This window comes from Echinops telfairi, unplaced genomic scaffold, assembly GCF_000313985.2.
Source record: "Echinops telfairi isolate 266 unplaced genomic scaffold, ASM31398v2 ScPeMD7_3509;HRSCAF=4178, whole genome shotgun sequence".
NCBI lineage: Eukaryota > Metazoa > Chordata > Mammalia > Afrosoricida > Tenrecidae > Echinops > Echinops telfairi.
This window is the reverse complement of record NW_022107407.1, coordinates 10,500,011-10,525,339: the sequence shown is the minus strand read 5'-3', so window position 1 is coordinate 10,525,339 and position 25,329 is coordinate 10,500,011. Positions and strand designations below refer to the sequence as shown.

General features: G+C 39.4%; 1 protein-coding gene across 4 annotated transcripts in view; it reads left to right on the top strand.

Moving 5' to 3' along the window:
- Positions 1-25,329, top strand: part of TRAPPC12 (trafficking protein particle complex subunit 12) — a 181,701-nt gene that overhangs the window by 96,442 nt on the left and 59,930 nt on the right. For all 4 annotated transcript variants that reach the window (XM_004709834.2, XM_045294255.1, XM_045294256.1 and 1 more), the window contains exon 6: positions 10,171-10,283. In XM_004709834.2, coding sequence (XP_004709891.1) covers positions 10,171-10,283 — 113 coding nt within the window. The remainder of the gene's footprint in view (positions 1-10,170; positions 10,284-25,329) is intronic.

The window sequence follows — 25,329 nt, the reverse complement described above, 5'->3', positions numbered from 1 at the left end:
ACTGGAGCCGGCTTTGTCTGCTCTGATACACTGCAGGGTTTCTGGAGCCAGCAGCGCCAAGTGCTGAGCCTGCCTGCCACAGTGCGTCTCTCCCAGTGCAGAGGGTGGGCGCCATTGCCTGCACCATTGCCTTCTGTGTCCTGCCGGAGCCGCCACTATCCCTGGCTTGGCCCATGTCCTTGTGGAGCCTGCACCATTCTCAGGGCCGGTGGCTCAAGGGATAAGCATCCCGTCTGCTAGAGAGCCTAGGACATGGCTTTGTGGTCTCCACCACAGCCATCTGTCTGCTCCCACTGTCTCTCACGACTGCAGTGCTCTGTGAGGTCCCCAGTATCAGCTTCTAAGCCTGCATAGGAGGCAGGTGCTGCATCCATCATCTACCTCAGCACCCCTTGCATCCCCAGCCCTTTCCTACCAGCATAGGAGGTGGATGCTGCGGCCAGCGTCTCCCTCAGCACCCCTTGCGGCCCCAGCCTTTTCATAGTGGCATAGGAGGCGAGAACTGCAGCTAGCTTCTCTCTATGCATCCCTTGTGGCCCCACCCTTTTCCGGCCGGTGCAGGAGGCTTGCTGCTGAGGTGTTTCTCCCACCGGTGTAGTCTCTGTCTACCGGCTTAACTCTACAGGCCTGCAGGGACCTGTGGAGTGCATGCTGATCTGAAGAGCATTTTCCCCTCACATAGACCAGCTCCAGAGCCCTAGATCAGCACCACTTCCCATGGCAGTGAGCCCTTACCCACCTCTGCCTTCTATTAAGCATTGCTAGAAATTGGAGGGAAAAGCAGAGTGGAAAATTGTATATTTTTTGTGCTGGTTTTTCTTTCTTTTTTTTACTTTCTGAGTTTTCTTTTCTAATGTTTTTCTTCTTTCTTCCTCCTTTTTCATTATTACTATTACTTCTTTTCTGCCCCTCTTCTATAGATTTTCCTTTTCTCTCTTTCTTCTTTTTCCTTTTTTCACTATTATTATTACTTCTTTTTTCTCCTCTTTTATTGCTTTTTCCATTTTTCTCTCTCCATTTTTTTTCTTTTTCCTCCTAAAATTTTTTTTTTAATTTTTTTCTTGAACAATAAAAAAGGATGCTAAGGGTGTCCTGACAGACCAGGTCAAAGAAGCCTTGGGGAATTCACTGAGGCTCCAGCCCTCATTCCAGTCACTGAAACTTCTCACCACTGCTGGCCACTAAGCCATTGGGGAACTCTGCCTACATGGCAGTCTGAGCCATTTCTTTAGTAGGTCTTAGGCAGTCCCCTGAAAGTATCCTTAATAGTAACACAGTTAAGGGCCCCCTGGCCTCCTAGAAACAAGGGGCCTATGAAAGGATTGAGCAAAAATCAACAGACCACATCACTCCCAAGATCTGCCACAGAAGGAAATCTTAAGAAGTCTGCTTGCAGACAATAGAGGGGATAAAGTCCACCCACCAAAGGGAACTGCAGGAGATAACAGGAGGTAGCAGACGCCACAATGAAGGTCACAGAATTTATGGTTAGGCTTGAGGCAGAGAACTGTATCAGTGATCTTTAGGACACTTGAACAGACCTAAGCAAGCAGGAAAGACAGTCCGATAGAAAAAGTAAAGACGTAGAACATAACCTGAGATCAATGACAGATGCTATGTAGAGGATTAGTATTCAAATAATCGGTTTACCAGAACAAAGCACATCACACAAGTTGACAGCCAAGATAGCAAAGGAATTTCTGCAAGAAAACTTTCCCACCCTAACGAGTGAGAACCATGAACTCATACAAGAAGCAGAAAGGACTCCAGCTAGACTAGACCCCAAGAAGAACATACCAAGACATATACTATTAAAAATATCCAACTTCGAGGAAAAAGAAAACTTTAAAATCAGCAAGAGAAAGGAAGACAGTCACATACAAAGGAGTGCAGGTAAGAGTATGCTCAGACCATGAAGAAGAGGAGAGAGTGGAGCAACATCTTCCCAAAGCTGAAAGAAAAGAAACTCCTCCCCAGATTTCTTTACCCTGCCAAGTTATCCATTAGGATAGATGGTGAGATAAGGGTATTCCAGGACAAGGAAAGACTCAAAGAATATGCTGAAAGACACCCGACCCTGCGGAAGATACTGGCTGACTCACTATTGCCATAGGATCAATCTCCACCAAGAACAAACAGGAGACCACCATACAGCCCATCGCCGTCTAGAAGCCAACATGCCAACAACAGTTACTAGGAAATCAAGTTTTTCACATGGCACGTCAATTTTTACACCCTAGAGCTCAACCTTTCAACCCACCACATCCATCCTTCCACCCTCTGCACCTAACGCTTTCATCTTTCTACCAGGAGCTGGCTCCTTCCTTTCACCAGCTACCTTTTTTCATCCAGCAGCTCACTCATGCACCCAATAGCTCCTTCTAGCCACCTCAACACCAGCATGCACCCAGAGCCCAGTCATCTCACATGTCACACTATGCTGCTAGCTTTGACATTTCAGAGTCCTTCTTTATTTTTTTTCCAGGTAAAAAAGAGTATATTTTATCTATACTCAGTAATTATTTTACTAAAAAGACTTCTTTTTGCTAATTACTAGAGCTCTATTTCCCATGATGGGCAATTTCTATTGTCAAATTTTGGTAAATCCATACAAATTCCTAGCATAGCATACATGGCTCTGTGAAAACATTCTCTATAACATAGATCATGTAAAACTATCTCTTTGTAATTCCACCTAAGAAGTTTTAAATTCTCCAATCTCAAAGGATCAAGCATTGACTTTTTTCCTTACACAAGAGCCTTATAATTCATACAATGATCCTGTTCATTTTAAAGTCAATATAGCTTTCTTCTACAGTCTGTTCATGTGGTGTAATTTTAAGTGAAGAAACCAAAGATCCATATATCTTGCTGAAATTCGTCTTGATTTTTTTTTCCCGGACCCTGAATTTTTTCTAATTCTGCACAATGACACACCATTGTTTCTAAGGCCCAGTCTCTCCTGAGAAGGCTAAGTTCCACCTATACATAGTCACCTGAGTCCCAGCCTTTTCAGCCTAACATCACCTAGAAAAAATAAACCAAACATCTAAGAACTCATCTTGATAGGAAGGAAAAAGTTACTTATAATTTTATAAAAGACAAAACTAAACAATGTAAAACACCAGAGTCATATGTAGTTGCATAAGGCATCTTTGCTGCTTAGGAGACAGGAATCATGTGAACCTTTCTGCACCACACCATCCTCCTTTATGTCCATGGTTGAAAGCAGATCATAACCTAGGGTCCATCAACATCTTCTGAACTGCAAAACCACTCATGCTAATTTTCTTGTCATGACAGAATAAAAAAAACAAGTCTCAAATGGAAACCACTCAAAGAATAAAGTCATTTCCAACCCAGCATCCCACTTCCCAGAAAGGTAAAAAGGGTTCCATAACTAGGCTAAGGGCAGTTTTATTTTATTTTACCAGTCTTTCACTAAACACATGTACATTCATGAGTTTAGCTTCTGAACAATACAGTCCATCAGTCCTTAGCTGAATGGAAAAAAACATAATTATCGATGTCCAAGAAATTTCCAAGAAAAAGTGAACACAATTTTCTTCTCTAGGGGACAAAAAATCCGCTTCTCGCACCTAAAATTGTGGTTTACATATGCAAAAAAAGAAGAAGACAAGATAGAAACTCCCCACTCAAACACAGCATGCTGATAAGAAGAGAGATAGTTAAGTACCCAAAACACAAGACAGGGTATCACAACTATGAATCCACAGATTGTGATAATAACTCTGAATGCCAATGGACTAATTTCGTACATTAAAAGAAAAAGGCTTGAGGAATGGCTTAAAAAACATGATCCATCAATCTGTTGCCTGCAAGAGACACATCTTAAGCACACAGACAAAAATAGACTAAGAATAAAAGGCTGGCAGAAAGTATAGAAAGCAAATGGCAACTTAAAAAAAGCAGGGGTGGCTATCTTAATCTCCGACAAAATGGACCTCAAGGATCAAACTGTAGAGACAAGATGGGACACTACATAATATTCAAAGGCTCAGTAAACCAATAACCAGTTAGCATATTGAATATTTACACACCCAATAATAGTGCGGCAAATTTCATCAAACAAACTACTAAAAAGGTGAAAAAAGAAATCACGGATTCAACAATCATAGTAGGTGACTTTAACACTCCGCTATCAGAGAAAGATCATTGGGAAAGAAGCTCAGCAAAGAGGCCACAGAGCTAAACAATGTAACTAGGCAGTGGGGCTTGATAGACATTTATAGAGTTTTCCAGTCAAATGCAAAAAATTCACATTCCTCTCAAGCCCACATGTTTCATTTTCAAGAATAGACCAAATGCTGGGCCAGAAGTCAAGCCCTGCGTAAATTCAAACACATAGATATTATCAAGATGTCTTTCTCAGATCACTGTGCCATAAAGCTGGAAATTAATAAGAGGACGTCCAGAAAAGCAAGGGCATCCAATTGGAGGATGAACAACGATCTGCGACATGAATGGGTATAGGCCCAGATTAGAGAGAATTTTAGGGAGTTTCTAAACACTAATGAGAACAAAAATACAACGTATCAAAACTTATGGGATACTGTGAAGGCAGTTATCAGATGTAGCTTGATATCATTAAATGCATATGTGAAAAAAGAGGAGAGGATTATGACAGATACATTATTGGTGGTTGGGTATTGGACTGCAAGCCTCTCTGTGCCACTCCAAAGCAAGGAGCCAGGCAGAACAGAGTCACTGGAATGGTCAGCACACGCACCAGGACAGAGCCCTGGTGTATTGCAAGACCTGAACTGGCTTCCTTGTCCCCCACTCAGCCTTCCAACCTCCCAATCCTGCCCTTTCTCTCAGAGCTCAGAACACAGTCTCGCTTACCATTTTCCAGAAAGTCTTCTGTGTGTATTTTAACTAAGAAATTGAATAGTGTACTTAACAATACCCAACTTTTTAAGCTTCAATATTCAGTACCTATCTAGCTAAATATTGGACTAAATAAATGTCTTTTAAATCAAGTTAGTGCATTCAACCTGGAATTGACAGTCTTCTGCAGCTAGTTTTTTATCTTGTTTTAACACTATGGATCCATTTGTTTCTAGAAAAGGACATTTTTCCTTTTTTTTTTTTTTTCATTTTGCACTTTCATACAGGGCTGTCTGTGTGGCTTGAGCACGAGTGTGTGTGTGCGCGTGCATGCGCCCCCTCTTTTGGATATTTTTCTTCTCCAAGGTACTTAATCTCTATAAGACCTATTCATTAGTATTACTTATTAAACCAGGGGCGGTAAGGAGGAAACCCTTTCATCTATACTTCAGTTTTATCTTTCTTCCGATTGTTTCTTAGAAAGTCACAAATAAAAACAGTAAGTTTGAGGAAGAGAATGTGTGTTGTGTGTGTTTGTGTGTGTTGTGTGTGTGTATCTGCATCTCCCTGGGATGAGTCCAAATTTCCACATCCAAGTAATAAGGAAGCATGTTAAATGTCTCCTGCTACCAGCATTTGTTCTGAGCCTGTGAGAGATGCTTTGAAAGCCACTAGAGTAACATGTTCAACTTGCAGTTCAATGCTGAACTGCTGTGGAGAGAATCGCATGTTGGTTCTATGTTGGCAAGTTTTGATGAGTTGGGAATAGGGAATGTTTGTTTAACTAATAAAAGATGATGTGCACAGAGAGCCTGACGTGCGGGAAAGGTGCAGTACCAGTGAGGAAACAATGATTGTATTAAAGCTATCGGACTGCGAACAGATTATTTTAACTTCCACTTCCCACCTGGACTGACTAGAGGCCTGTCACTGCCTAAATAGAACAAATCACAGTTCATGGAAATGATGTTATTGTCAAGTTCCAGGGAGTTCCTTTGACTTCTTAACCATTACCCAGAGGGGACAAGAACTCTATTTTTTTTAACGATTTGTTAAGTTCTTTGGGGTTTTCTTTTCCTTTAACAAGTTGAATTTAATTCTGGGTGGGGGATCAGTTATATTAATTTTAATTATATTTGTGACTGTTCCTCAAACTGAAGGAAGATATGGGTCAATTGTGTTCAATAGTATATTTCCCTCACTTGAAAAAAAGTAGCACAGGGAGCTACTCTAAAGCCCTGAGTTTTGAAGAGAGCAAAGAAATCATGTCTGTTGGAAATGGAGGTCTTTAACCCCTCACCATCTTTACCTGCTCTTACCCTTCAGAGCAAAGCATGTGGACCGTCCCCCCAGTGCACCAAACATATGGCAAAATGTTTTAACTTACCTACCCTTTATGCTTTATTTTGTCTTTAAATCCCTGTAATTGTTTTTAATGGGTGGGAGATAGCAAGGAAACCAAATATTTAAGTAAGGAGAGACATTTTTCTTACGTGATAGTGAATTGTTGTTGTAAATGCCACCCCATCCTGCCCCAGCCTCACAGTTGTTCTTATATTTGAGTCCATTGTTGCAGCTACTGTGTCAGTCCATCTGTTGAGGGTCTCTTTGTTTCTGCTGCCCTTCTACTTCACCAAGCATGATATCCTTATCCAGAGACTGGTCTCTCCCAGTAACATGTCCAAAGTACATAAGATGAAGTCTCACCATCCTTGCCTTTAAGGAGCATTCTGGCTGTACTTCTTCCAACACAAAATTGTTTGTTCTTTTGACAGTCCATGGTATTTTTAATACTCTTCATCAGCACCACAGTCCAAACGCATCAATAATAATACTCTTTATAATATTGGTTATGTGTTTCTAAAAAGGTTTCTGAGTAACACAAGCTGTCTGTGCTCACCTACTAACTGAAACACTGGTGGTTAAATCTACCCAATGATTTAACAGAAGAAAGGTCTATCAATCTGCTCCATTCAGATGCACCCCATGTAGAGTGCACTGCTTCCCCAAAATACTGAGTCAGATTCAACTCATTGACAAAAGGGGACCTAATTTAATTTAACTTGGTTTTAATGAATTTGGATGTGAATTTTAAGAACTTTTTAATGTAAGTAAAAATCATACTGCTTGACACCACTACGTTAATACGGTTTAATTTAACCTGAATAAAGTAATTAATGGCTCAGAGCAGTGCTTCTCAAACCATGTGTGTACATATCACCTTGTATCTAGTCAAAATTCAGTTTCTGATAGAACTGAGGATGAGATTCTGCACATCTAACAGGATACTAGGTGTCAAATTACTGTACTTCAAGAACCAAGGTTTTAGATCCCATCGGATTTCCTACCGTCTTTGATGTCTCTTTGTATGTATAACTTTTCCAAAATTTATTGATATCTTCTTTTACTAGCTTACATATTTTTTTCCAACTCATAAAATGAAACCAAACCAGTTGCTGTTGATTTCACTCTGATTCATAGCAACCCCAGGTGTTTCAGCCTAGAACTGCCAGGCAAAGAATTTTCAGGAGTTGTGATCTTCTGAGGAACCTCTGGCTAGATTTTAACTACCAACTTTTCAGATAGTGTCCGAACACTTAATTGTTTGTGCCACTCAGGAACCACAGCTAATAAAAAGAACTTTCTCTTAATGGGCTAATAAATACAGTCTTTAAAACTCACAAGGGAAGTTCAAATCTTTCCTATGGGGTCGCTGTGAGTTGGACCCCATATCTACTCAATGACAGTGAGTTTAATTTGATTTGGTGATGGAGTAGCTTATGCATTGGGCTTCTATCTGTCAGATCAGCAGTTCAAACCCACCAACCGTTCTTCAAACGATAAATGAGACTGTCTGCTCCCGAAAGATTTACAGACTCAGAAACCCAAGAGAGCGGTTCTGCACTGTCAGATAGGATCTCTGTGAGTCAAAACCCACTTAACAGCAGTGTGATGGTGGCATTTTTGTTGTTGTTGCTTTTGATGTATAGTTCTATGAGTTTTGACAACACATCATGTCATACATCTACCATTATAGTATCATATAGAGTGATTTTTAACTTCCAGTATTTACCATACACAGTGGATGCTGTAGGCAGTCTGTCCATCAGCAGACACAACCACTCAGGTGAGGTGTGATGTGCTAATCACTGTCCACCGGAGCACAGTCACCTCTCTCATCACTTCTCTTCCTTTCTGTGTAAAGCTCTGTATAAGCTACTAACCACAAGGTTAGCAATTTAAACCCACCAGTGGCTCTAAGAGACAATGATGAGGCTGTCAGCTCCTGTAAAGATTTTAAGGCCTCAGAAACCAAAAAGGACAGTTCTACTCTGTTCTGTAGTGTCACTGTGAGCCAGAATAGAGTCATGGCAGTGAGTTTGTGAGTTCTTTCTCTCTAGGAGTCCCCTGACATAATTGGTCAGCAGTTGGGCTACCAACCAAAGCCAGCAGTTTGAACACCCATCCACTCCACGAGGGAAAGATGGGACTTGTGTGCTCTAGTACAGATTCATTGCCTCAGAAGCCCCAGAGAGCCCTTCTGTTCTTTTCTATATGATCACAATGAGTCAAAATCCACTTGATAGCAGTGGATTTCCTTCTCTGTCTGTGCAGTCACATTTTTAGTCAGAAAACCCATACCTATGAAGCTAACTTCAAAGTTGGATATTGCCTTCCAATTGTGCCCAAAGCATCCTTCCCTCTTCCTGCAGGCTGCTTCTGTGTGCTGGCTGGCACTCAGGGAAAGCATAAGCAGTTCTTCTATTTCAGAAGAAGTAAGCGGAATGGACACTCTCCAGAAGGACCTTCCAAAAATCTGACTTACTGGTTTCAGAGTCCCAAAGGCCTTGTAGTAATTGGAGAAGCAATCTCTGACTTAAGTGACCCATCTCCTGACTCCATTGTAGGGAACAAAAAGCTTCCTTTTTTCTAAGAGTGTGTCTTAGTTATCTAGTACTACTGTCGTGGAAATACCAAAAGTAATAAGCAAATCAGTCTTCTACATGGACTAGGAGGTTCCTAGTACAGGGACCTTGGGTCTAAAGGACACGCTCCACTCCTGCCTCTTCTTTTTAATTGTGATAGTTCCCTCTCATCTCTGCTCCCTTGTTGAATCTCTTTTATATCTCCAAAGAGAGTGGCTCAAAATACAATCTAGTTCTTTAGATTGCATTCTGTCTCAACATAACTGTTGTTACTAATCCTGCCTTACTTAAATCATGGATGTGAGGATTTACAACACATAAAACAATTACCTCAGAGCACATAATGGAGTTGATAATGACATAATTATAAGAATTGTGTGGCGTAGTCAAGTTGACACATATTTTAGGAGAACATAATTCAGTCCATAACAAGGTGAAAGAACCCCATTCAGATAACTATAGAAATATGTATTTCATACTTTTTCAATAGCCAATACTTGCAAAACCTCTTCTGAGAACTGCCCTTGTTCCCATTCTAAATATTTACATTGTCCCAGAAGTGCCCTGGCTATTAGTCTCTGTAAGGGTAGCCCTAGATGATAGGACATTCAAGCATGTTATATTGCGGTATCCCTGTGGCAGAACTTAAGAGTCTAGAGGAACCCTAGAGAATCAGATTGAATAAATCATCCATGGAACTTTTTTCTGAGATGTACTTTTGCTTGGCTTTCTTCCTTTGCCTTATTTTCCCCACTCCCTTACTAATTTTCCCTGAGTGCACTTCTTTAAACAATCAATTGCATACAAATCTTTCTTCTATGGTCTTGTATAGAGAACTCAACCTAAGCATCCCTTTACTTGAGCTCACTATACAAAAAAATACCAATCAATGAGTGCCCTGCTCTGTGTATGCTTATTTTCTTTTTTTCCAGTTTTTTTTTAATCGTTTTATTAGGGGCTCATACAACTCTTATCACAATCCATAATACATCAATTGTGTAAAGCGCATTTGTACATTCATTGCCCTCATCATTCTCAAAACATTTCCTCTCCACTTAAGCCCCCGGCATTAGGTACTCGTGTGCTTGTTTTCTTGTTCTGTTTTATACTTTTGATGATAGTATTGACATGATTGACTTCTATCTGTAAAAGTAATAGGATATTCTGCCTGTGTCCTATAATAATTACCTAGACATATTTATAGACAGCTTTATGGAGAAAACTAGCATATTTTATAACTGGCACCATTGAATGTCTTACCAAAGAATAAAGGGATACTTACAAAGCACTCTGTCATCATTTCCTCTTGGCCATCCACAAATACCTACTTAAGTAGTGCACTAAGTAAGACATTATTGAAAACAAATTAATTCAACTTTGGTTTTGATTCCAGGCTCAATGGTTCCCTTCTCAATGCGGATCTTACATGCAGAGCTTCAGCAGTATCTGGGAAATCCTCAGGAATCACTTGATAGACTGCACACAATGAAAACCATCTGCAGCAAGGTAAAGATCTCTCCAAATGATCTGTTTTTGTCAATTTCCCCTCTTGATTTGAGGGAGCTCTCTTAATTGCCCTCCTTAACTATAATAAACCTATGGGTTTTTTCTCTGACCATCCCATGCATTCTACTCTAACAAATGTCACCACTTTTAACTCCAAAAAAAGGAAGGTGATCTGATTCCATGTTACTGTTGTATTCATTGTTCTTTCTGAAATAATTTTTAGGGGACTATAGATTGACTTAAGGATCCCTGGTGGTGAAGCGGCCTGCACATTGAGCTCTTAACCACACCGACAGTTTGAACCCATCTTGCTACATGGGAGAAAGATGAGACTGTCTGATCCTAGAAAGATTTTTTTAAAGACTTGGAAACCCAAGGGGGAAGTTTTACTCTATCTTATATAGTTGCTGTGCATTGGCCTGGACACAGTGACTGAATTTTTTGGTTTTTGTTATTTGTCTTAATATATCAATTTTGAATCCTTATATACTAATTTTTTTCTAAAATTTTAAAATTTAAATTAGGTATGGGTTTATATTTCAGATAATCAATTATGTTTTCAACAATTTAAGCTACTTAATAAATTCCCCAGTAGCTTACCTTATCTCATCACCTTTGATTTTGAGATTGAGAAGTGAAGAGGCCTTCGACTTTGTTGTTTCTTTTTTAGAAATTCTTTGCTTGTTCTGGGTCTCTTTCCTTTCCAAATAAAATTAGTAATTACTTTTTCCGTTTCTTTAAAGAATGAAATTCAGATCTGGATTGGAATTGTGTTGGACTTATATATATCTTTGGTTAATGTAGACATTTTCCCAGTATTAAACCTTCCGATCCATGAGCATGGGATATTTTTCAATATTTATAGGGTTCTTGGTTTATTCTACGAGTGTCTTGTAGTTTGCTTTGTACACATCTTTGTTCTCTGAGTAGGCTTATTATTAAGTATTTCATCTTTTGTGTAGCTACTGTAAATGCTATTGGTTTCTTGTTCTCTTTTTCCCCAGCTCTCTTCATTAGCATGCAAACACCTGATATTGATTTTTGTATATTAATCTTGTGTCTTGTCACAGTAACTGATTTTTATATTGTTTCCAATAGTTTTCTTGTTGAATCTTTGGAGCTTACTATGTATAAAACCATATAAACTGCTAAGAGAATTTTACTTCTTTGTCAATTTATATTCCTTTGATTTTTTTTAGATGAATTTTTTTATTAGGAATTAAGTGGGGGGTGGATTATGCTGCAGACCATCAACTATCTATTAAATAGTTCAAACTACGCATCAGCCTTCCACCTCTGATTTTTGTTGTTGTTGTCTAATAGGTCTGACTAATACATCTAGCACAATATTGACTAGGAGTAGAGATTAGGTGCATCTTTCTCTGGTTCCTGTTCAAAAGGAGAATGCTTTCATTTTCTTCGCATTGAGCAAGATGTTCTCTATTAGTTTTGCATATATGGGATTTATTGTGTTCCTAATTCCCTTCTCTTCCTATTGTGCAAAGTGTTTTTATTGGGAAAGGGGTTGGATATTGTCAAATATGTTTTCAGTATCAATTGATATGATCATGTATCAATTGATATGATCATGTAGTTCTTACCTTTTATCTGATGGGTTACATTGATTTTATAATGTTGACCCATCCTTGCCTACCTGAATGAATTCTACTTGATCATGGCCAGGATTTGGTTTAGAATATTTACAACTACTGTATATTCAAAAGGGATATGGGTCTGTAATTTTCTATCCTAGTAATGTCTGTTTTTGTATCAATGTTATGCTTCATAAAACGAGTTCAAGAGTTTCTTGCCCTGGACCTTTTCTTGTTGCAAGTTTTTTTAATGATCTGGTCTATTGCTTCTTCTGTGATGGGTCAGTTGAGCTATTCTTCATCCATCTATGTTAATTTGGGTAAATAGTATGTTTCTAGAAATATGTCCATTTAGTCCAGGTTTTTGAACTTGTTGGAGTAGTCTTTCAGAATCATGTGTTACTATTTTAAATTCTCGTTTAGATCTGTAGTGATGCCACCTATTCCATCTCTTATTCTTGATCTTTGCATCTTATCTTACTTTAACTTTGTGAACTTTGCCTGTGGTTTGTCAAGTTTGTTAATCTTTTCAAAGAACCAACTTCTTGTCTCGTTGATTTTTTTCTGTTGTTTTTCTGTTTTCTGCTCTAATCTTTATGATTTCTATTTTCCTGGTTAGAGAAGATGTATTGTGTTGCTCTTTTTCTAATTATCGAAGAGCTTGGTGACAGTATTGATTTTATATTTCAAAACCTCTAGCTGCTACTCATAAAAAGTTACAATCTCAGGGAATCTAAGATAGATGATCCCTTCAGGACCAGTGCTGAGAGTGGCAATACCAGGAGGGTGGAGGGTGGGTGGGGTAGAAAGGGGGAACCAATTACAAGGATCTACATATAACCTCCTCCCTGGGGGATGGACAACAGAAAAGTGGTAAAGGGAGACATTGGAGAGTGTATGACATGACAAAATAATAATCATGTATAAATTATCAAGGGTTCATTTGAGAGTGGGCATCGGGAAGGGAGGGTAAAAAATGAGGAGCTAATACCAAGGGCTCAAGCAGAAAGCAAATGTTTTGAGAATGATGAGGGCAACAAATATACAAATGTGCCTGACACAATGGATGGATGTATAGATTGTGATAAGAGTTGTATGAGTCCCCAGTAAAATGATTTTTTTTTTAAAGTTACAATCTCATAGGGGTTGTTCTACCCTGTCCTATAGGGTTGCTATGAATCGGCATCAACTCAGTGACAGTGAATTTGGTTTAGGTTTTTGGCTTCTTTGTCCATGAGTGCATTAATTGCAATCAATTGCCTTCTGAGTATTGGTTTTGTTGTCTCAACAGTCTTGGTATGTTTTGTTTTTGTTCTTATTTGTTTCAAGAGATTTTATAGTTCATTCCTTATTTGATCAATTACTCAGTAATTTTTAAGAAGCATGTTATTCAGCTTCCATATATTTCAAATTTTGTCTTTGCTCTTCCTATTGTTCATCTCTAATCTTATATCACTGTGACCTGAGAAGATGAATTCTAAAATCTCAATTTTTTAAATATATTAAGATGTACTGTGTGTCCAAACATGGTCTATTCTGGAGAATGCTCCCCGTGCACTGGGAAAGAATATATACTGTTCTTGAGAGTGTTCTATATATGTCTACAAGGTCAAGTTGGTTAATTGTGTTTGGTTCTATATCTTTCCTGATTTGGTTTCTAGTAATCAGTCTTTCCTCAAAAGTAGTGTGTTTCCAAAGAACAAAAATCATATCATCGTGAATGAGGGGGAGTGTGGGGTGGGGACACAAGGCCCATCTGTGGGCAACTGGACATCCTTTTGCAGAAGGGTAGTAGGGAGGAGACGAGTCACCCAGGGTGCAGTGTAGCAACGATGAAACATACAACTTTCCTCTGGTTCCTAAATGCTTCCTCTTCCCCCACTATCATAATCCCAATTCTACCTTACAAACCCATCTAGACCAGAGGATGTACACTGGTGCAGAGAGGAACTGGAAACACAGGGAATCCAGGACAGATGAATCCCTCAGGACCAGTGGTGAGAGTGGCAATACCAGGAGGGTGGAGGGAAGGTGGCCTTGAAAGGGGGAACCAATTACAAAGATCTACATATAACCTCCTCTCTGGAGGACGGACAACAGAAAAGTGGGTGAAGGGAGACGTTGGACAGTGTACAATATGACAAAACAATAACAAATTATCAAGGGTTCATGAGGTAGGGGGAATAGGAAGGGAGGAGAAAAAATGAGGAACTGATGCCAAGGACTCAAGTGGAAAGCAAATGTTTTGAGAATGATGAAGGCAACAAATGTACAAATGTGCTTGACACAATGGGTGTATATATGAATTGTGATGAGTTGTAGAAGCCCCCAATAAAATGATTTTTTTTAAGTGTTGTGTTGAAGTCTCCTACTATTATTGCTGAATTTCCTGTTTTTCTCTCTAGCTCTGTAAGCATTTCAAGAGTCTTTCATTGTGTATGTATATGTTTATTATGATTATGTCTTCTTGTTATGTTGTTCTTTTATTCATTATGTAGTACCCTTGTTTTATCTTTCATGCTGATTTTTGTGTTGAAGTTTATATTAGAGATTCATATTGCCACTCTAGGTTTTTTGGGTTTGGGAGTTTTGTTTTGTTTTACCATCAGCGTTACAAATTTTTCAATCCTTTGATTTTTAGTCTGTTTTGTCTCTTTGTCTAAGATGTGTGTGCTTGTGTGTGTGTGTGTGTGTGCATGCGTGCATGTTTTTCTTTGCTGCTATTTTTTTCTACTTTTTATGATTTTCTATTTTTATCTTTAATGAGATTTTTCCATTTTATTTGAGATGACCCTGTAATCTATTATTTTCTTCCTATTTTTAAGATAATCTGTTGTCTTGCAAACTACATGTCTTTGTTTTCATTAGAATGTTTTCTATCTACATTTTTTATGTCCTTGGGTTTTGTTTTTTGTTTTGTTTTTCATTTTAGATCAATTTCTCTAGTTCCCAGTTTTCAGTCTTGAAATTTTATTTAATATTCAATACTGTTTTGAGCAAATTTATATTTGTGTAGCTTTGTCTTCTTATATGTTGATCTTAGGTTTGTGTCTGCTGTTTTGTTTATTCTCTATTCAAAGAAATCTTAATATTTTTTGTAAAGCTAGTATTTTTTCTACAAACTTCTTATTTCATCCTTACATAGTAAAAACCTTTATTTCCTCCATCATACTTGAAGGAATAATTTTTTATGATTATGATTTTTGGTGGGCAGTATTTTTCTTCCCTTCAGGATTTTATATGCCATTCTGTGATCTTCTTGCCTACATGATACATGCTGAAAAATCTAAGCTTATTCTTATTGGTTTTCCTTTGTAAGTGGATACTCCATTTTTCCCTAGCTGTTCTCAAGATACTCGCCTTGCTGTTAACACTGGAAAATTTGGTTGTGGTATGTTTTGATGGTTTTCTTTTGAAGTCTATTTACTACCTGTCTATCAGTTTGTCGAACTGTGGTGACTTATGGGTTACTGTGATGCTAGAAGCTATGTTACTGGTATTTCAAATGCCAGCAGGGTCACCCAAAGTTAGCAGGTTTCAGCAGAACTTACAGACTAAGAACAGACTACAAAGAAGGAATCAACTGCCCACTTCAGAGGTTGGAGTTGCTGAAAACCTTAAGTGCAGCATGGAAATATTGCCAGATACTGAACACAGATCATTGTTAGAGATATTGCCAGATAGCAGACTCCCAATTTGGAAGGAGCTCCAAATGTGACTGAAGAGGAGCTTCTTTCTCAAAGTAGTCAACCATGGTGCCATGAATAGAGAAACGCCTGTGGGAGTGGAGCTATTCAGATCTACATTTACTAATGGGGCGCAACTCGTGGCAAGAAGAAACAACTGTAAAAAATCTAATAAGCAGAACTTGGAATATACAAAGTATGAATCTAGAAAATTGGAAGTCATCAAAAATGAAGTGGCATACATAAAGATTGATAACCTAGGCATTAGTGAGCTGAAATGGAGTGGTATTGGGTCATTTTAAATCAGAAAATCACATGGTTTACTATGCTGGGAATGGTATAATCAAGAGGAATACTGGTGCATTTATTGTCAATAAGGACATTTCAAGATCTATCTTGAAGTATCATACTGTCTGTGATAGGATTATATCTATCCACATTCCAGCAAATCCAGTCAGTACAGCTTTATGTACCAACCATCCAAGCTAATGATGAAGATATTGAAAAAATCGACCAACAATTTTAAGTCAGAAATTGATCAAACATGCAGTCAAGATACATTGATAACTAATGGTGATTGGAATGCAAAAGTTGGAAACAAAGAGGAAGTAACAGTTGAGGAAAAATATCTTGGTGATAGAAAGAAAGCTGGAGATTGTATGACAAAATTTTGCAGGACCAACAACTAGGTCACAGCAAATATCTTTTTCAACAACACAAAAGATGACTATACACATAGACTTCTCCAGATGGAATACACAGAAATCAAGTTGACTGCATCTGTGAGAAGAAACAATGGAGAAGCTCAGCATCAGTAGTTAAAACTAGGCCAGAGGTTGACTGTGAAACAGATCCATTGTTCATATGTAATGGTTCATGTTGAAGCCGAAGAAAATTAAAGTAAATCCACAAGAGTCAAAAATATGACTTTGAGTATATCCCACTTGAATTTCCAGAACATCTCAACAACATCGTCAATGCTAGTACCAGAAGATGAGCCCCTCCAGTCAAAAGAAAGTCAAAATATGACAGAGAAACAGATGTCTTCTCAACATAGAATCAACCATAATGATGCGAATGGAGTAAAGACTGTTGGAATAAAGGCGTTAGGACCTTCATCTGCCGATGGATCATTGAGCGCCAATGATAAGAAAAGGTGATAAGCTGTGAGATGTTAAGAATGCCAAAGGTCCTTTAAAAGAAAGAAAGGAAAGGAAAGATCAAAGTGTTTGTCAGACGACACACCAAAACGTGATCTTAATCGCAAGTAGCTAAGGCAAATGGAAGAAATTATTAAGTCAAAGAACTGAACAGAACATCCCAAAGGTCAAGCAGGCAATGAAAAATATTATAATGATATATACAATGACGTAGTTAGAAAACCAAAAAGGAAGAATACATCCAGCATATCTTCAAGTGAGAGAACGCAAAAAAAAATTTAAGTCTTGAGTTACAAGATAGAAAGGGTCTATGGGCAAAATATTGAATGATGTAGGAAATATCAAAAGAAGATGGAAAGAATACACAGAATCAATGTATCCAAAATAACTAGCCAACATCCCACCGTTTCAGGAGGTAGCATATAAGCAAGAACCAATGTATGGAAGAAAGAAGTCCCAAGTTGCACTGAAAGTGTTAGCTGAAAACAATATCACAAGAATTGATGGAATACCATGTGAAATGTTTCAACAAGTTGATAAAGCACTGGAAGCACTCACTCAGCTCTGTCAGGATATTTGGAAGACAGCTACTTGGCCAATTCACATGAAGAGGCCTATATTTGTACCCATTCCAAAGAAAAGTCACCCAACAGAATTACCCAAGTGTAGAACATTATCATTAATATGCCGTGTAAGTAAAATTTTGCCAAAGATCATCCAACATCAGTTACAGCAGTACATTGGCAAGGAACTGCCAGACATTCATTCAGGCTGGGTTCAGAAGCACTCCTATAACAAGGGATATAATTGCTAGTCAGCTTGATCTTGGCAAAAAGCAGAGGATACCACAATGATGTGTACTTGTATTTTATTGACTCTGCAAAGGATTTGACTGTGTGGGCCATAACAAACTGTGGACAGCCTTGAGAACAATGGAAATTCCAGAACACTTTATTATGTGTATATGAAACTTGTATTTGGATCAAGAGGCAGTTTGGGGCACAAAACAACTGAATACTGCATGGTTGAAAAATTTAAAAGGTGTGTTTTAGGACTTTGACCATACTTACTCAATTGGCTGAGTAAATAATTAGAGAAGCTGGATTATAGGAGGGAAAAGTTGGCATCCGGCTTGGAGGAAGGCAAACAACCTTCAATGTGCAGGTGACTTTGATATCTGACAGTAAGGAATACTTGCTGGTGAAAAGCACTTGCTGATTAAAATCAATGATTGCAGCCTTCAGTATGAATTACAACTCAATATAAAGAACACCAAAATCTTCACAACTGGATAACATCATGATAAATGGAGATAAGATTAAAGTTGTCAAGGATTTTTGTCTTGCCAGGATCCACAATGCTCATGGAAGCAGCAGTCAAGATACAAGGATTCATTCCATTGAGTACATCTGCTGCACAACGCATTGCCATCGAGTCGAGTCTAACTCATAGTGACTCTACAGGACAGGATAGAACTGTCCCTGGGAGTTTCCAAGGCTGTAGCTCTTTATAGGAGTAGAAAGCTTCCTTTTTCTCCCTCGGAGCTGCTGGTGGTTTCTAACTCCTGACCAATGCAGCCACCAGGACTCCTAAGATCTCTTTAAAGTGTTGAAAAGCAAGTAGGTTACTTTGAGGACTAAGGTAAGCCTGACCCAAGCCATGGAATTTTCAGTTGCCTCATATGCCTGTGAAAGTTGAATGTCAAATAGGGATGACCTAAGAAGAATCTGTGCATCTGAATTATGGTCCTGATGAAGAGTGTTAAAAGTACAATGGACTCCCAAAAGAATAAACACATCTGTCTTAGAAGTACAGCCAGAATGGTTCTTGGAGGAAGGGTGGCGAGACTTCATCTCATGTACTTTGAATATGTTGTCAGGAGACACTAGTCACTGGAGAAGAACATCATGCTTTGTAAAGTGGAAGGGCAGTAAAAGAGGAAAGCCCTCAACAAAATGAATTGGTGCAGTGGCCAAAGCAGTGGACTCAAATATAAGAACACTTGTGAGGATGGCAGAGCACTGGGTATTGTCTTGTTCTGTTACACTTTGGGTGGCTGTGAGTTGCCACCTAACAGCAGCAACAGCAAAGGTGAACTATGGGTTAGGCAATGGTATCTTCCCAAGGTTCTCATGAAACAAACACTTCTCTCATATATTCCCAAATTTGCTTGGTCTACCATCCCCTTTTCAGGAAAAAAAAATTTTCTCAGCACCCCCTGACTATTCTGGAATTTTGTGCTATAGCCCATAATCCAGGATAAAGTGGTAATATCTACTTCTACAACACCCCTATATCATTCCAGCATCCCCTTCCCCCAATGGGAGTGTTGTCCACTTTAGGGAACATTCTTTTACATAGTGTTCTCTATGATGACACCATTTTTCCTAAGCATATTGCAAACAGTAACTCACTTAAACCTTATAACATGCCTATAAAGTGTTATTATTACCCTCAATATTCAAATGAGGAACGTGAAATACAGAAAAGTTAAATAACTTGCCCAGCAGGCCAGGATTTGAAACCAAGCAATCTGTCCAGCTAGAGTGTGTGCTCTTAATCAATATAATGTGAGAAAGACCTAAGAGTGTTTCTTCTCTTCTACCCTCTACCAATATTTCTGCCCCAGGTAATGCAGAAACTGGGTTATTCAGCTCAGATGACCCCTGTAGTGAATATTTGAAATACTCTCTCCCATTGATTGATACCTATATATTTTTACTTTGTGAGACTAGGGTCCTTTTCCATATTCTTACCCTGTCCTTACCCCCATCCCAAACAAACAAAAATAGCCTATAGTGTCCCAAGGGCAAAGTGTTAACTGCTCTCTAGTGTTTCTAAGACTAGAATTCTCTAAGGGAGCAGGAAGCTCCATCTTTTCTCCTACAGAGCAGCTGGTGGGTTCAAACTGCTGGCCTTTCCGTTCAGCCCAGATCATAGCCCACTATAATACCAGGCACCTCTCCCATTCATAGGAGTGGTTTTATCCCACAGTGACCCAAGTGATGAGTGCTAACAGCTAAGAGTGGGGGAAAGTGGGAAGGAGCAGAAATTGAGTGCAGTCGCAGCATAGGAGCACTTCTCTTGTGCTGACATGGTTTGAGAGGGGGAGAGGAGAATTTAAGTAGTGTAGGAAACCTGCTGTCAATGAGTAAATGTAACCTGTTTATCTCTTACTCCTTTCACTGGTTTCAGATTCCAGTACTTCGTATAATGTACTGTATATACTCGTGGATAAGCCAAGATTTTTAGCACACTTTTAATGCAGTTTTTGTGGTAAAATTAGGTGCCTCAGCTGATATTTGGGTCGACTTTTACTCGAGTATATACAGTAAATATCACTTAAATTATTCTGATGTCTGAAGATGGATGTTATGGCACTACCCCAAGTGCAAGATAGTATTTCTTTACAGTACTGATGGAAAAACAAGTAAACTTAATACGAAACGGTGTGTTGGTCTTCAGCCTACGGAATTTCCATGGTTAATGAAAATATTCTTGATTGGTCATCTCATATGCTGACTTTAAACATGGCTCCTTCCTGAAAGTAAGGATGAGCATCAGCGTAATAGGACTGATTAGTGCTTAAAAAAGAAGAGAGCAGACCCAGAGCCTGGTAACACATCATTTAGCATTAAATTTCTTCTATCCCACTGAGAAAGAAGAAAATAGAATCCGTAAATTTCTTCCTCTCATCTTTTGAATGATGGGCCACACGTTGCCCTTTGGAGCATTCTTCCCTCTTACAGGGCTAAGTCGGGCTAGAAACCACTGTTAGGCCCACCAGAGTGTACAATGGTTTGTCTCTGCCCACAACCCTTCTCTCAGAACAGCTGTGTCTGTAATGACTCCTTTGTTATTTATAACTAATGTTTATTGTGTGTCCACTGTGTATTTCATGCTGGCTAGTCAGTAGTGAACACAACACACAGGCTGCCCACAATAAGTCTGCAGTCTAATAGATAATGCTTGTTTCTTCTCAATTTTGGTGTTGTTGAGTTGTTTGAAGGTATTCATCATGATCATCCAGAATTTTAAAAGTTCTGCCCATGCAACAATTTATTTACTCAATGAGAGCAAACTCTAGGTACAGTGAAAAACTAACATGCCATTATTGTGGCAATATTGATTTTGTCTGCTGAAGTTAAGAGAATTGGATGTGTTATTTCTCGTTGGGTTTGCCGTTTGGCATGACCATTGATGCTTTCTAGTTTCCAATTAAAATGAGAGGTTAGACTGAAAAGTCTCAGAGATTATATCTGGAATTATGATTCTTTTCAGTCATTCATAACTGACAGGAAATTTGTGGGAAGACATTGCTGTGGTCTTCATTGTTGTTAGGTGCCATTGAATAGGCTCCTGACTCCCAGTGACCCTACTACGTACAATAGGACACCACCTCGCCCTCCAGTGTCCTCACAAGTGCTGCCATGTTTGAGCACGTTGTTGCAGCCTCTGTCTCCATCTCATTGACTTTCATTGCTCCCATGGCATCTGTTGTGGGTCTTCAAAGTAGTTTTCCATATTGGCAGTTAGCAATAGATTTAGAATAAAATGCTTCAGGAGGGGTAAATAAAGCAAGAAGCCAATCCATGACAGCTAGAGGTTTCCATCCTCCACTAATAAAGTCAACGGAGACAATTCTGGTTGCTTAGAAAATTAATATATTTGCCATTTGTATAGATGTATTCTGAGCCCTGCTGTCTGATAATTGCCAGTCCAGCAAAAGTCAGATCTCGGGTTCAGTTCCCAGCATGGATTTCCCAAATGAAAAGAAAGACCTTATGTGGCAGCCAAAGGGAGGTATCTGAGGGGGACATAGGAACACTTAGGGGTAGATAAGAAGCAAACACCTGCCACTCAATTACATTCATCCTAGTTGGGCTAACATTTTCTGGGAAATAGTTTCTTCTCTGTCTTTCAGTTTCTCGTAGAAAATGCTGAGATAGAAATGTCTCTTGCTTCTACTCTGTGTTGCTCTACTAGCCCCAAAGTAGCATGATATATGATTTTGTAGTAGGCTCAAACAGAAGCTCTAGAGGTAAAATTATGTTATATACTGGGTTACTTTGGTACAATGTAGTCTCTAAATGGTAGCCTTATTCAAACAACTATAGCATGGGAAAATATGTATGCCACAATGTTCATTTTCAAAGTCAGCTGACAGAATGTAAAATTGTTTTATGATTTCAACAAGTAAATAATATGCATAAAAGGGAAAAATACACCAATATGTCTTCACAGAATAGTACAGAGTATTTTTCCTATTGTTTTTGAAACATTGGGTGACAAGTAAGAATGACTTGGTGAATTAGTAAACATGCAGTGTGGAGGAATTACATGCAGCCTAAATATAACATTATTGAATGTTTCATGCTGCCATGGTTTGGAAAAAATAATGTCCGTCACTGTCAGAAATGGCTGTTGTCTTGGTCCGTTGATTTCTGTTCCTCTTCCCTGCTCCATCCCTGGAGAGCTTTCCAGACCTGTTGGGAAAAGAACCAAGTGAACACATTTCTAAAAGCTATTTGCATAAATAAATAAAATCCAAATTAGCTTGAGATTTACTTCATCACCAGTTCGGATGGCCCCATCCCATCCTCTAATTTACAGAGCTGCCCCTCCCCAAGTTTAATTTGGTTGGTGGTCCCAGCTTAAAATTAGCGCTTCTTTAGAGATGCATTCTACATCTGAAGGAAAAAGAGGAGAAGGCACATTTTTGTGCACTCTAGAGAAACATCAGTGTTTTCCTTTATTGATGATTGCTAACAAAGTAGTCATGAAAGCATTTTTATAGCATTTTTTCCTAGGAAGGATTATTATTTGTCTTTCCCCAAAAAAGTGACAAATGGGCATACTCAGTTATGCTGTTTTATTTGGAAAAAAAGTTTAAAATGCAAGAAAGAACAGGCAGTGCCGCTCACTGGCCAGCCACTCAGGGAATCTCTGCAGGGAGCTGCCATCAGTATGCTGGCCATGTTCAGGTCACTGCTGGTGCCTCATCTGACCCAGACAGCTTGGCAGCCCTACTTTTCTGCTGCTCCAGCAGAGAAAAAATTGATTGTGGCTTAATCAGATAAGATGGGAATGATTGGCAAGTGGAGAGAAGTAATTGAAAGATATAGTGAGGATGCCTTCTGCTTCCTCAATTGAGGCGGCATATCTGCCCTTTGCCATTGAGGTTTACAATCCCAGGACCCTGTATGTCATCAGAATACTCAAGCAGAAGGAGACAGGAAAGCCCTTTCTCATCATGGTTTGCCAGAAAGATGTGTACTTGATTTAGCTCACTAGAGAAATCCATACCGTTAGATACCTCCAGATTGCCTCATTGCAAAACAAAGTCCATGTATCTGGGACTGCCCAATACTACTACTCAGCAATTCCAACCTAATGTAAAATCAATTGCACCAAAAGTAAATTGGAAGGCCACAGAAGTTAGCAAATGGCCCATGCATGAAACATGCAGGATAGCCAGAGGACATCTCTCTTCATAAAATAATCTAAAACTCTGTGTTATTTTCCTCATTTTTCTTGACATTGTTTATTTCCTCCCTCCCCCATCTGAATGTTTTCAAGTATGAAATCCCAAAAGTTTTATCCCTTTGGGAGTAACTGTGAAATGATCTCTGGAGTCAGATAGGGTGAAAATTTCCAAATCCTGACATTTACCCAGCTACCCAGCCCAACTAAGTCTCAATGCCCTCATTTGTTTTTGGTTTTTTATCATGTGATATTTCTTATTTATTTTTTATTAAATCATTTGTACATATGTTGCCATATCATTTTCAAAGCATTTTCTTTCTACTTTCTACTTGAGCCCTTGATATCAGCTCTTTTCTCCCCCCCCTCCCTCCCTCATGAACCCTTGATAATTTATGAATTATTATTTTTATATTTTACATCATCCACTGTCTCCCTTCACCCACTTTTCTGTTGTTCGTCCCCCTGGGGGAGGGGATGTTATAGGTCAATCATTGTGATCGATTCCCCCTTTCTCCTTCCACCTTCCCCTCCTGGAATCTGTTCTCATTATTGGGGTTTATCTGTCCTGCATTCCCTGTGTTGTGAACTCTTCTCTGTAGCTGTGTACATATTCTGGTCTAGTCAGATTCATAAGGTAGAAGTGAGGTCATGATAGTGGGGTGGGGGTGAGCATTAAAGAACTAGAGGTAAGTTGTATATTTCATTGGTGCTATACTGCACCCCAAATGGTTTGTCTCTTCCTTGTGACCTTTCTGTAAGGGGATGTCCAATTGTCTACAGATGGGCTTTGAGTCTCCACTCCACACCACCCCCCACCCCATTCACATTGGTATGACTTTTTTGTTCTGGGTCTTAGATGCCTGATACCTGATGCCATGGACGCCTCATGATCACACAGGCTGGTGTGCTTCTTCCATGTGGACTTTGTTGCTTCTCAGCTAGACGGCTGCTTGTTTATCTTCAAGCTTTTAAGACCCCAGATGCTATATCTTTTGATAGCCAGGCACCATCAGCTTTCTGCACCACACTTGCTTATGCACCCATTTTGTCTTTAGATCGTGTCTGGAAAGTGAGCATCACAGAATGCTGGATTGTTAGAACAAAGTGTTCTTCTGTTAAGGGGGTACTTGATTTGAGGGCCAATGTCCATCTGCAACCTTAGTTCTTAACATATATATATGAGTACATAGTTCTATTCCACTCTCATTTTATATATATATTTTTTCATATGTATATGCCTGTATTTTGGCCTCTATAAATGTCCCTTGCCCTCTGGTTCTTTCCTCTATTTCCTTTTTTACTTCCCTCTTGTCCCACCATCATGTTCGACATTCATTCAGATTCAGTAATTCCTCGCTGCTACATTGCCCTTGAATAAGCACCCCTAGGCATCCTACAACCTTCCTTCCATTGACTTTAGTTCACCTGTTTTTCCGCTGTCCCTGGGTTGGTTCCCATCCCCTCGCACCTCCCCTTCTCCCGCATCCTCCCAGAACCAATGGTCCCGTTCTTTTCATCTCCGAATTTTTTATCCCGCCTATCTTATCTAGATAGACATGCAGGTACATTAATAAGTGCAAAAACCAGGCAAAGCCAAATAAAACAACAAAGGAAGTCCAACCAACAAAACAATAACAACAGCAAAAAAATAAAATAATAACAAAAAGAAAGCCACTGACTAAAATGGAAAAACCTATGCCCCTCCCCCCAGAAGAATTTATTTCAAAAGACGGCATTAAATCTGCAGCTCCGGGAGAGGGACATATCTGATTGGAGCACATGGGAGCAGATGAATGGGGAGGAGGAGAGAGTGGAGCACATCCTGGCCCTTGAGGACGATGATCCCAATTAGAACAGCCAGTCCACAGAGAGGACCACATGGGCATCCCCACTATGAGACATGACGCCCCTCACTGACCCATAGCCCTACAGGAGACAACACCGGAGAAACAGTGTGGGAATTGCACCCGATCTGATCCTGCCACACCGAGGCAAAATACTAAGGGGGTGCAACAGAACAGCAAGAGAATGGAGCAGCGAGGTCCCCAGGGAATGCTGAAGGTGGACTTTGGGGCCAGGGCATGGTGCCCCAACAGACTGGACTGGAAAACACTCCTAAAGG